Source organism: Miscanthus floridulus, chromosome 17, assembly GCF_019320115.1.
Source record: "Miscanthus floridulus cultivar M001 chromosome 17, ASM1932011v1, whole genome shotgun sequence".
In the NCBI taxonomy this organism is placed as follows: domain Eukaryota; kingdom Viridiplantae; phylum Streptophyta; class Magnoliopsida; order Poales; family Poaceae; genus Miscanthus; species Miscanthus floridulus.
The window spans coordinates 108,273,146-108,286,151 of NC_089596.1; the positions used below are offsets into that span (position 1 = coordinate 108,273,146).

At 43.2% G+C, this 13,006-nt stretch overlaps 1 protein-coding gene across 1 annotated transcript; it reads left to right on the top strand.

Annotated features, from left to right (window-relative positions):
• The first annotated feature begins 10,935 nt into the window (after positions 1–10,935).
• Positions 10,936–11,911, top strand: LOC136517445 (dehydrin DHN1-like). The gene is made up of 2 exons (XM_066511004.1): positions 10,936–11,307; positions 11,394–11,911. The coding sequence occupies exons 1-2, from the start codon at positions 11,059–11,061 to the stop codon at positions 11,619–11,621; spliced, it is 477 nt and encodes a 158-aa protein (XP_066367101.1). The 5' UTR covers positions 10,936–11,058; the 3' UTR covers positions 11,622–11,911.
• The last annotated feature ends 1,095 nt before the right edge of the window (positions 11,912–13,006 follow it).

The window sequence follows — 13,006 nt, forward strand, 5'->3', positions numbered from 1 at the left end:
GGGAAGCATGTAAGGAAAACTCTAGCCTCCATCCTCAGCTAGAGAAAGACTGCTGCTGCTATGAGAAAGGTTAGAGAGTGCCAAACACACACCTCAATGTGTGGAGCGAAGAAAAGGGAGGACACGAAATCTGTCCAGATTTTGTGGCACTAAACCGGTTATCTTCAAGCCGGCGGTTAGTGACTCAAACGAAGTTGGATTGACCCCAAACTTGGTGATCTCATTCATTGCTTAGGACCCTTCAATGTCTTAAGTTAGTTTGAGTATTGGTTGAGTAAAACATCGGATTAGAGAGATATCTTGTCGGCTTGGTTTGCTGCCATTTTCAAACATAGCAGTTTTGGTAGATGAATTGTTTGGATGGTCAAACGGTGCCCATTTGAGTTGAATTTTGGTGAGTAGTTAGAAGACCCATGGATCTACATGTCCACAAAAATTTGTGCATATTGGAGCAGTAGTTTGTGAGATATGAATAGAAAACAAAAGGGTACAGAATCTGCAATTTCGCTGTGACTGCGATCATCATTTGCATTAAACGGTTGTGTTTGTAATTCATGCCAAGAAATTACAACTTGTAGGTGTATTGCTGATTAGACAACCCTCCATACCCTTGAGAAGACTAATTGCACCCCTATGTGCCTTGCCTTTGCCCTCTTAGATCAGCAATGCGTGAGCAGTCAAGGTGTTCTAGAAGTCAAAATTGTGCCCTTGCAATTCGAAAGCAATTGGAAAGATGTCAAACCGCAGATTTTTGGATTATGGTTTTTGAGATATTGATTGGCCTTGGAATGGAAGTCTCGAAGACAAATGTAGTAAGAAGGCTGGTTTTACTACGATGCAAGTCAACCCAACTTGTTGTGCAACTGCACCACGAAGGCAAATTGTGCTCAACCTGCTTGGTAGTGAACTAGTCCCTAGTTTTGTGATTACTTGCAACTTGTATTGTCCTCCAAGCCTCGCTAACATCCTTCTACGTCAATGGTTCTCCAATGCTGACATGCCTTTGGTACCTTATATGTGTTTTTACCCAAGAGGTTGCATCAGATCCAACCTAGATCACTGTTGCAACTTGGATACGAAGGCTCCCTAAGGAATGATCATCGAGAACGTTGAGCCGACAGAGTCAGCTACTATGTTTACCACTCACTCAGCAGACTCAGACCATACAATATTGTTATCAGAGAAAGAGAACTGCACACATGGAACCATTGCAACGAGTATCCTTCAGAAGATTATCATCTAGTGCAAAGTCCATAAGGTCTGTGCTATATCCACTTGGGAAGTAGATGCTGCAAGTATTTAGTCTACGTTTGTATCGCTCTTCGTACATCAAGGACGAAGTACGTAGGACATTGCTATCTTGGATTCCTCCCAAAATAACAATATTTCATGAAGGCCAAAGAAGGAAATTATTCAGACAACAGCTTACGACGAAGAGCAAGTATCAGAAAGTGTCATGACCAAATTAGCCTCTCTGATGCTCCAAAGTTAAGTAGCCTAATGCTATCATTGATGTTGGAAACTGGATGACATGTTTCTCTTCCCTTAAAAGTCTTTCGCATCGAATCTCGGGACGCGATTCCTTTAAGGGGGGAGGGCTGTAACACCCCAGGTGTTTGCCACTAGTTAAGCAATGGGTTTGAGCTAAAACATGGTATATTAAGTGATGATGAAGATGTCAAGGTCAAACCTATAGAAACGAGCCCCAACCTAAACTTGGATATTGCACCTGTGCTCGCCTATAGACCCCTTTTCAAGATATATGCTTGGGTGGTGTGATTGGAATATCTTCATATGTCTCACATCAATACCCATCTATATTGATCCATGGAAAAGTTTCGTGAAGTTTGGAATCAAGAAGTCACATGAAATGACGAGTTATGTCCTTGCTTGAATAATTTTATAAAGCGAATGGAATTCTTGATCGTCAACCAAATCTTGCAACCTTGCCCAAATGACCCTAGATGAACTCTACAACGAAAGTCATGAAAGGTTCATGTTGAGGAGAAGTCAAGAAAATGCCTCAATCGGTCAATAACTCTAATTTAAGCTTTATAGTGACGATACTTTGACCTATGTTGACCAACCACTTACAGTGCTTGCATGGAGTTGCACCTTAAATAAAAGTTGAAGATTGGGTAGAGTAGAACAAACTTTGTTTTTGGACTAAGAGCTAGATCAGCTTGGAAGTAAGTCAAATCAAGGTCACAAGATCAAATTTGCTGCTGATTTCAGCACTTAGAAAAAATTTCTAAGTCTGGAATCCATTGTCATCACTGTTGGCATTCCACGTTCTCCAAATTTTGCTAAGCAACTTTAGTTGATCCAAATGTAAAAGTTGGAGCTTACATGATGGGGAAGAACATACAAGAAGATGGCACCAGTTGCATTTCATTTCGACCATCAATTTTGGATGTTTGCTTGTCGCTGTCAAATCACTGACACTATCAAGTTTAGTACTAATTATCTGCTAATCCAAAAGCCTAATGGCCGAGCACCCTTAATCAAGTTTGTAGAGCATCAGAAGATGAAGAATTTTGCTTCAAGGCCCATAGCCCAGTTCGGAGCAGAGCTGGCCCAAAAACGGACCCCAAGTCGGGCACAGAGACGCACGCCACGTGTTCGTTGTTTTGTCTCCGTGGCAGCCATGCAACAGAGCGCGCACTCCATTGCCGCCGCGCGTCCCGCCTCCGCGCCACGCGCTGCCCTGCCCCTGCGCCTCCAAATGCGAACGCCCGAGCTGCCCGAGCACTCACTCGCCTCCCCACTCTCCTTCCCTCGCTCTCTAGTGCTGCGCGCGCTCCGGAACGCGGCCGCCATGGTTGCCGCCGCGAGCTCGAGTTTGGCCGCTGCCGTTCTCCCACCTCCGAGCGCTTCGCAGCCCAACAGCCACCGCCACTATCTTCTCCTTGCCTTGCTCCATCTCGCGTGCACGCTCGCCCAAGCCATCGGTCGCCGTATCGCCGTCGCCACCGGAGGACAGCAGCCGCCGCCGCTGCAGGCCGCCGGCGTGCGTGGCCAGGCCTCGTCGGGCCTCCTCGGAGCAAGCTGCGGCCACCTACGGGTGCGCGTGGACCCACCGGTGCTCCCCCGCCCCTCAGCCGCCGACGCCATGGCCTCCTCCGGCCGGAGCAGCGAGCTCCGACGGCCTCCCCTGCTCAAATCCCGTCAGGGACCTCCTACAAGAATTCGACGAACTTCAGGGTTCTAACTGCGAAGTCAGTGACTCATGTGAATAGTGCGTAAGGACTGGTTTGTAATTATTTTGCAGGAACTTTGGAAATTCATAGTAAATCGTAGAAAATTCGTAAAATAGTAAATGAGGACTTTTTGGAATCCTTGTGAAATTCTCTATGTACTAGATCAATAATATTACATGTTTTAGTTTAAATATTTTATGGTAAAAATAGATTTGTGCAGTAAGGTTGTAATGCTAGTTGAATTTGTTATTTTTCATAACTGTAGATCTAGGGCTCCAAATGAAGTGAAATTTTTGTGGCATGCTACTCATATGATAGTTGATGTGTGGTAAAAATTTCATGAGTATTGGATGAAGTATGAGTGAGTTATTGGTTTATCTTGCTCTCACATGAATTCTTGCTTTAGCAACTTGTCTTTTTCATAGAGGTTGCTATACATATTCAAATGGAGTGAAATTTGTACAGTAGACTATTGAGAGGATATGTGAGCCACTGTAATTTTTGTAGAGTTTATTGTATACTTTTGGTATATGTTCATTAAGTCACCTCATTATCTAAAATAAATTAAGAAATGCATTAAAAGAATTTATTTGGTCATGGACACTAGGTTTTATGGTGTTCTTTAGTCATGTGTGACATGTTGGTAAAGTTGGTTTTGCCTAATTATGTATTTGCAACATAAGTTAATAATTATTTTCTTGCCGATGTGGTTTATGGACAGATCTGGGAACTTAGCAGAGTTCTTCATGATAATGTGCTTTGTTGTGAAACTTGTTTATACAAAAGTTGTAGATAATTCATGTATCTAGCTTCTATTAAAATTTGGTGTCATTTTGCCAAGTAGTTTAAGAGTTATAGCTGTTTAAAGTTGGGTTTCAGAAATGGCTATTTTCTGTCAATTGTGGACCAGTTTCTGTAAATGAATATATTTGACTTAGTTAACTTGAGAATCATGCTGAGATGATTAAAGATGAAATGTAGATAATTTCCTAAGCTTTCCAGAATGTCTTGTTTCATATCATTTGGATTTATAAAACTCCAGATATGATTGATTTATGAAGCTGCTGTTTGCAAGTCCAGAAATTGGCATATTCCGGTTATAGTTGTTGCTTCACCTTGACTTGCTTTGCATGTTGCTAAGTGTGGTTCACGTCCTTGGTAATTAAGTTAAATACACCTGAGATCTTGTGAGACTTATGTGCCATGTATAATATTCTTTGTTATCTTAGCATGATAGATTGTGTGATGTTAAGTTAAGCATTGCAAAGTACTTAAGTGTGTTTAGTGTAAACGATGCTTGTCTTGCTTGCTATTTGTGATGCGTCTCATGGTACTATTCTTCATATTCATGCACTTGCATCTTGCATCTCATCTAGGTACGCTAGATGAACCACGTGAAGGACGTGATGTTGGAGCCAAACCCGAAGATGGTGTTGGATGGATCTGTCCCGAAGATGGAAGGACTAAGCAAGTGCTAAGATCTGTGATGTCACCAGGATGGTGCAAGCTAACTGAACTGACTTGTGTCGGATCCCAGGCAAGCCCCGGAGCATTATAAGTCTCCTAATTTATAAAAGCAATTCTTTCTATATATGAGTTATATATTGTTGCATTAAGTTGTAGGAGTTGATTGAAACCGTTGATGCATTTATTACTATCCTTGCCTACCTTATTACCTTTTTACCCTGTTAGGTCAGGATCGAATAACTGCTTAGCCTTGCTTAGACCGGTAGCGATCGGTGATATCCGGTTACCTACATTATAGGTGGTTGCTGGAAGAATTTAGCTATGGAAAGAATGATATCCTGGAATTAACCATGTGTGATGGATAATTGGAGACCGGACGGAAAAAGTTGGAGGCAACCAGACAGGGTTCTGGGGTGCTGTTAGTTTCCGTCTGTGTCGATTAAGGACCGACCGTTGTTGGGCCTCGAGTCATGTTGAACGCATGCCTTACATTTAGCTGGCCGGATAAAGTACCTTCCGACCGCGAAGCTGGGAGATTTTTCGGGCCGAGTAGATTGCCCGCAACGCACTGTGCCGGAGCAGGTGTGGTAGGACATGGGGGCGGGATGATAAGGCCAAAGTGCAGTCGGTCGGCCCCCGGGTACATGTGGTTCCTGGTAAACTCGAGATTCCTGGAAAGTTGACTCGGTGATCAATATCTCACTTTAGCGGGTGAGTGAGGTTTGTGTAAGGAATAAATCACCAGCTGGTTAGGAATCGATTCGAATCGCCATCGCTCCTGGATAGTGAGCACTTGACTCGAGTTACTTCATCGTAGTAATTATTATGGAACAATGATGGTTATCTGGATGGTATGGGATATGCTAAATCTAAATTGGTAACTGGATGTTATTGGTTAATCAAGTGATTGCTATAGTACAGGTGCTTACCTAGATGGATAGGTCATAATAAAGATGATGCGAAGTACTTAAATTGGTTTCTTCATGATAGCTTATGCTTTTCGCAAATAAGTCAGCTAGCCTACTAAAGAAAGCCTTGCATGATCCTTGGTGTCATTTGTTTTGGTTTTCGACGGGTAAGTCTGGCTGAGTACATTCGAGTACTCAGGGTTTATCCCACCTTGTTGCAGGTGACGTTCTCGACCTGTTGATGATGGTGGCTAACCACCGGTGGGCTCGGTGATTCTATACTTACTTCTCATCTATATGCTTTTGTCGGATGATGTCACTATGCTAGCAATATATTTGGAACTTATATTAATGTAATCATTTGAAAGCTATGTTGTTTTCACTAAGCGGTTTTGAAACCCAAACTTGTACTATTATTTGTTAACCCCTTTGTAATATTATTTCCGCTGCAACCCAATGTATGTGATGTGTATTTGCTTAATCACGCGATCTTGGTTGTGATGTTGATTTACCGAGGTCTTTCGGGACACTCGGCGGACTACCGGGTTTATATGAGTGAAAGTATGGGTGTGTCAACGTGTTAGCGGGGACAACCGTACTTGATCTTATATAAATTGGGCGGTTCTGTCACAGCTGGTATCAGAGCTACAGTACATTTTATTTTTATTTAGTAATAATTGTTCAATCTTTGACTAATTAGGCTCAAAACATTCGTCTCGCAAAGTACAACCAAACTATGCAATTAGTTTTTGATTTCGTCAACATATAATACTCCATACATGTACCACAAGTTTGATGTGACGGGAAATCTTCTTTTTACATAGTGCTAAATTCTGAAATTTGGGACAACCAGGTCTCAGCGCCGCTGAAGACTCCGCTAATCAACGAGGCTCCGCTACATCGAAATCGTCGCTCTACGTAGTCTGCATCCATTCGTCGTACTATTCGTCTTGCGGCCAAGTGCGGTTCGCGTGCCGCGAATGCAACGCTGCAAGCACAGAAAGTGCTGATCGCCAAGTGGGATCAAATCCGCAGCCCCAGCAGAACGTACCTGCTCAGGTCATGGCTTCTTTTAAACAGACTTTACAGGAGCCACTCGACTCTGCAAAGAGGGCGGCTCTGCGCGAGCTGATGAAGACCTGGATGGGGTCGATTGCATGTTCGAGCAGGCGTGCTAGTCTAGTTGTCCGTGGTAGTTTGGTCACAAATGTTTTCATGTAAATTAAGTTGACAATGTAATTCTATGGGCCCAAGTCGGGGTTCTGTCCTTCTTCAGTAATCCTTGAATTACCGAGGGCTGATGTAACCTTGACATTCTACTTCTGCTTAATGAAACACGTGTCACAGAGACACGTTCGTGAAAAAAAATCTAGAAAAATGAATTTAAAAGCAGAGATATATGAATATGACTTAGATATGATACTATATGAGGAAAAAACATAGGTAGCAACTGCAAGACTAGAAAGCCAATGAAGTGTGAGCCAAAATACATGCGTCAGAGATCATTGCACATCCACAGGAAGCTTGTTGAATACTCGGTTGTTGGAAGCAAATGACTGAGAAACTAAGACAGATAAATTGGAAAATGGACAGCATACCGTTAGGAACCAGCTGGACACTGTTTTAATGATTACCAAGAGTGCAGTAGGACACAGGAAGCTTGTTGAATACTCATGGCACGTTTAGTTCGGCAAAGTTTGCACCTTTGCAAGTGTACGATTCTCCACTGTAGCATTTCGTTTTTATTTATGAATTATTGTCCAAACATTGACTAATTAGGCTCAAAAGATCCGTCTCGCAAAGTTAAAGCAAACTGTGCAATTAGTTTTTGATTTCGTCTACATTTAGTACTCCATGCATGTACCGCAAGTTTGATGTGATAAAAAATCTTCTTTTTACATAGTGCACTTTTGGAGAGCTCATCAAGGGCTCAGTTGTTGGAAGCAAATGACTGAGAACCTAAGACCGATAAATTGGAGGACAGCATGCCGTTAGGAACCAGCTGGACACTGTTTCCATGATTACCAAGAGTGCAGTAGGAATATAATAAGACTATCTTCAACACCGAGAGGCAAACCCAAAATACGTCCCCAACAGTGCTTTGCCTATCCGAAAACACCATCCAACAGCTGAACCAAACCCGTCACCCATTTTGCCTACCGAAGCAACCGATACGCAAAAAAGCATCGCCTCTCTCATCGCTACGCAAATCGTCCGCACTCGTTCGCGTCCGAGGTGGCCCGCTCCCGCACCGTTGGGGAAGAAGGAGAGGGAGATTCGCCGGGCGTGAGTTCCGCCGAGCCGCGGGCGCGGACGCGAGCTTCGTCGGGGAAGGAGAGGGAGGGGGCCGAATCCGGGCGCGGACGCGAGCTCGGCCAGGGGAGGAGGCCCCGTCCCCGCGCCGCGCTCCTGGGCGCGAGATCTGCCGGCGTCGAGGACAGCCCGCGCGGCCGCGGGGTTGGACGGGGTGCTCGGGGCGGTGCCCGCGCTGCTGGCATCGGGAAGGCACGGGTGGTGGCAGCCGTCCTTGCCGGGGTCGTCGTCGGAGGCCAGGAGGCAGCTGCAGGCTGGAGGTGATGGCGAGCGCCCCGCACGCCGCCCTGCACTCCAGGTCCTCCTTCCGAGGAGTTCGACCTCTTCGGCTCTGGATCGGGACGTTGAGGATGAGGAAAAGAAGCGTGGGTGTCCGGCGGTGTGTGGGCGTGGATTTGGGTCTGTCTGTTGGAGCGGAGATATCTAGATTGTGACTTTTTTTTTTACTATAGACGACCTATAATAACGAATGTGTATCGTATTTGGATCCCCTTCGTTGGAGTCACTCTAAGATCCGAGAGAATTCCTGGCTTCTCAGCGTTCCTGGCACTGTATATAGCAGACATGTTTTGCACTGTTCACCAATTTTTAATTACTGTCCATCCGTTTCACTTGCCGCTCACCCGTCTTCCCTATGTATTAACCTTTCTTTTTCACATTTACTGTTCATATAAAATAAAATCCCTCGGCCACGAGAGAATCCCTGGCTTCTCAGCGCTCCTGGCGCTGTAGCAGACATGTTTGCACTGTTCACCAGTTTTTAATTACTGTCCATCCGTTTCACTTGCCACTCACTCGTTAGTACATATGTAGCTCTGAAACGGCTCAACCATTCCTGGCTCTGTTAGTGTTCAGTAATCGCCTAATCGGTAGCAATAGCAACTAGCAACCGCATGTTATATTCAGGCTAGTATTATGATTTACTCTCTGAAAATGTTTCAGATACGATGAATACGCTGCAAGTATTGTGGAGTTCACAAGAACCGAACATACTACTGGACGTTAAAGATGACAAACTTATGAGCATTACTATTACTGTGGCGATCTAGTATAGGGTTGGATCAGTAAGCATTGATTGTGTTCCTAAATTACCTTGTGATGATGGCAGGCAGCGCCTAGCCGTCAATGGAGGAGCAAGGAACCGCAACAGTCTCAGGCCCTTTTTATTTCACAAAAATTTTCAACCCAAAGTGTCACATCGAATCTTACGGCATATGTATGGAGTATTAAATGTAGACGAAAAACAAAACTAATTACACAGTTGGGTGAGAAATCGCGAGACAAAACTTTTGAATCTAATTAATCCATAATTAGACACTAATTACTAAATACAAACGAACGTGCTACAGTAGCCCAAACCAAAAAATTTCGGCAACTAAACGCGCCCTCCCAAAATAATTACAACTCTAGATTTTAAAATTTGTCCTACTCTTTGGAGGCCTGCCATCACTTCTTTTTTATGAAATATATGCCTGCCATCACTCGCCATGGCCGAAGTGCGGCAGCGCCACAGGTGTGGTGCAAAATCGATGCCACAGACTGGCGAAAATAACGAAGATTTTGTCGGGATTCGTGAAGCTCTTGTGGCTGCCTCGTTCTACTCGTCAACCAAACGACATCTAGAAATTGCGTGTCAACACCACAGCTGTAGTGTGGCAGGTGAAGGTCGGAACCAAACACATGTGTGACGGATCAGGACACGGCCTTTTGGTTTGACCTGGGCTTGTTTGTTGCTGGATCGTGAAGAAGTACTGTTGGCTGATTTGGCGTAAGAGAAAAATACTACTCTGACTGAAAATTTATGATCGTTTACGAGGGAATAATCCCAGCCAAACAGGCTAACAGAAATTAGACGATAATCGCGTTGCAGGATGTAAAGGAGTTGGAGTTGTAGGGGGCCACCATCTCCGCAACAGGCCATGGTCCTCCGCGATCCTTGCTTATATTGTCTCGGTCCAAAAAAAAATACAAATCTCGCTTTCCAAAAATTCATTTTTTAAAAGTTTAACTAAATATATATGTAAAAATATATTAAAGTTAGTCTCATTTAAGATTTCATGTCCCTATTTACAACATTATCAGTTGTTAAAATAGTATAAGAAATTTTATCCCATAAAACTCATTTAATTTAATAAAACTTTGATCATCTCTTCATTTATACTATAATATGTTAGTTTATTTAATGTCCATGATACTTTCATGAAACTTTCATTAAGACTAGTATGATATTTATGATGTAACACGAGTGTCATTACATTGAGTATGATATATATTTTTATAATAAATTTGTTTGGAGATACAATATTGATACTCTTTTGTTGATATTTTTTGATATTCCTAGTATTTATTTATTTTGGGACGAAGGGAGCAGCTAAGATGGCCATTTATGCATGCATATGCAGTGCGCGCATGGCCGCATTCTAGTTGTGCTCTTGTAATAATGATACTCTCTCTCTCCATAAAAAAATGCAACTAAAATATTTATCTCCGTTAAAATAGTTCAAGTATGATCAAATTTATATTGAATAGTATTCACATTTATCTATCAAATCAATTTATTACGAAAGTATATTTTATAAAATTAAGCAAATGATATTTATTATGTATCATAAATGTTAGTATTTTCTAGTTAAACCTTGTAGCATTTGGTTTTTTGAAATGTGAGAACTGTATTTTTTTAGACAAGGGAGTATATATGTATATATATCGCCGCAGCCTGCAGTTGTACGAGCCTCTGTACTTTTCTGGAGCACCTACACGTAGGTATACTGGGTCTAATTGAGCCCGCAGCCGGCTGCGGCTGCAGCCCAACAGGCCCATTCATCCTGACCGGCTGACCGACCGACAGCCTGCCTGCACTGCAATGAATGATGGATGAGCACAGGTAACGGGAGCCGAATTGTATTTGCACGCGTGCCCATCTTTCCAGAAAAACTGAGACGTGGCGCCAGCGCCACCGACGCACTCATGCATGCCCACGTACACCCCCTGCCGTGGCGCCCAGATCCTAATCCTTTTGCCGCCTGCCGCCTTTAAATGGCGGCGTCGGTCTTCACACCTGCTTCACCACCGGTGAGCCACAGCAAAAACACGAGCACACAACAAGCACGCACAGCTCTAGCTTAGCTTCGGGACCACAATATCTTGCTGAGCGAAACCAACCACGCAGCATGGAGCACGGTCAGCAGGGGCAGCACGGCCACGGCACCACGGGCCGTGTCGACCAGTACGGCAACCCAGTCGGCGGCGGCGTCGAGCACGGCACCACCGGAACCGGAGGCATGGGGTACGGTACAGGAACCGGAACCGGAACCGGAACCGGCGGCGCTGGCATGGGTGGCGGGCAGTTCCAGCCAGCGAGGGAGGAGCACAAGGCCGGCGGCATCCTGCATCGCTCCGGCAGCTCCAGCTCCAGCTCGGTAATTACTTGGATAATTTTTTCTTTTTCTATTCTACATACGCTGCTTCATGGTGCTAAATCTTATAATATATGGTTTTGTGAAAGTCTGAGGACGACGGCATGGGCGGAAGGAGGAAGAAGGGAATCAAGGAGAAGATCAAGGAGAAGCTGCCCGGAGGCCACAAGGACAACCAGCACGCCACGGCGACCGGCGGCGCCTGCGGGCAGCAGGGACACACCGGCGGAACCTACGGTGGTACCGAGGGCACCGGCGAGAGCGAGAAGAAAGGCATCATGGACAAGATCAAGGAGAAGCTGCCCGGACAGCACTAATCGTCCGTGCCTGCGTTGGCTTCCTGGCGTTTGAAAGCCGTACTTAATTACTGTCACGTACGTACGGTGGTCCATAGATAATAAGATGACGACCCATGATGAATAAGTCTCTATCCTTGACCACACGACCGCTCGTGTGACGGGGACAATTTCCACTTCTGTGCGTGGTGTGAGCTGAGTTTGTACGTATGTACTGTAACTTGGTCCGTGTACTGTTTATGCTGCGAATGCTACATCGTTTTTCTGCAATTAAAAGTATATACAGTGCATGCGAGTGGCACTATCTGTGTATAGTAATAACCTCTCGGTTACTGCTAATGCAAAACAGCAAGATACTACCTCTTTTAAAAATTTTTCTAAAAATAAGAACACAATTTTAGATTTTGAGCCTCCTAGATATGACTAATTTATAGAACAGTATAAAAAATTTATTAGATTTGTTATGAAAATATAATCTGATCATATTTATTTAATATGATAAATGGAACTACTTTTATGAATGTTACTCTCCTTCGTTCCAAATTGTAAAACATCGTGAATTTTCTAGATACGATTCTAAATTATAAAAATTATGATTTTTCTAGATAATATGTTCTATGTCTAGAAAGAAATGTACCTCAAAAACTCAATATCTTAAAATTTAGAACGAAAACGGTGTTACTTTTTAGATGGATGGAGTAGTTTGACAAATAAACCTCAAACATGATGTTATCAACAAATAAATATGAAAAAAAACTATGCTATGAGTATGACTGATTATACGTAAATTTTTCGACCACTTCTTGCAAGTTGCATGAAGTAAACCGATTACAAGAAATAGTAAACCAAAAGGGTGGGACCTATGCAAACATATAGGGAGACCTATAGCAAAGAAACAAAAGAAAAAACGAAGACAAGTATTAGAGTAAATAAATGTTCGTGAAAAAACTTATGATTCTAAGTTTAAAATTTATTCCACAATACCTCGCGTTGTGTCCTCTGGAAATGCTTCAAAATACTTAATTATATATAGCTGCACGTGTCCGTTATGTGTGAGACAAACAGTACTTTTATAAGAAATCGTCTAATAAATAAGAGTATTTTATCATTTTTGAATTCCTCGTTAATCTGTCCAATGTTCTTTATTTATTATTTTAATGTAAGGTATTTTAAGACAGATTTGGGACAGAGACGGTAGTTATTGCGGCAAACAAGATGACGTCGCCGTGAAACCGGCGCCAATCCAACATTAATCGTATAGTAGACAAGCATATGGTGAGTTGTATTTATTAATCAGTTGAATCTAAAAGCTTGACAAGTTTTTACTCAGATCACAAACCTAAAAATAGGAGATAGATTTATTTAATCACACCTAATGATATTCATATTCGAGACTGTCTTTGGCA

Coding starts and splice junctions, on each gene's coding strand:
- LOC136517445 (XM_066511004.1), top strand. CDS start 11,059: ATGGAGCACGGTCAGCAGGGGCAGCACGGCCACGGCACCACGGGCCGT. Junction 11,308..11,393: donor GCAGCTCCAGCTCCAGCTCG/GTAATTACTTGG, acceptor GTTTTGTGAAAG/TCTGAGGACGACGGCATGGG.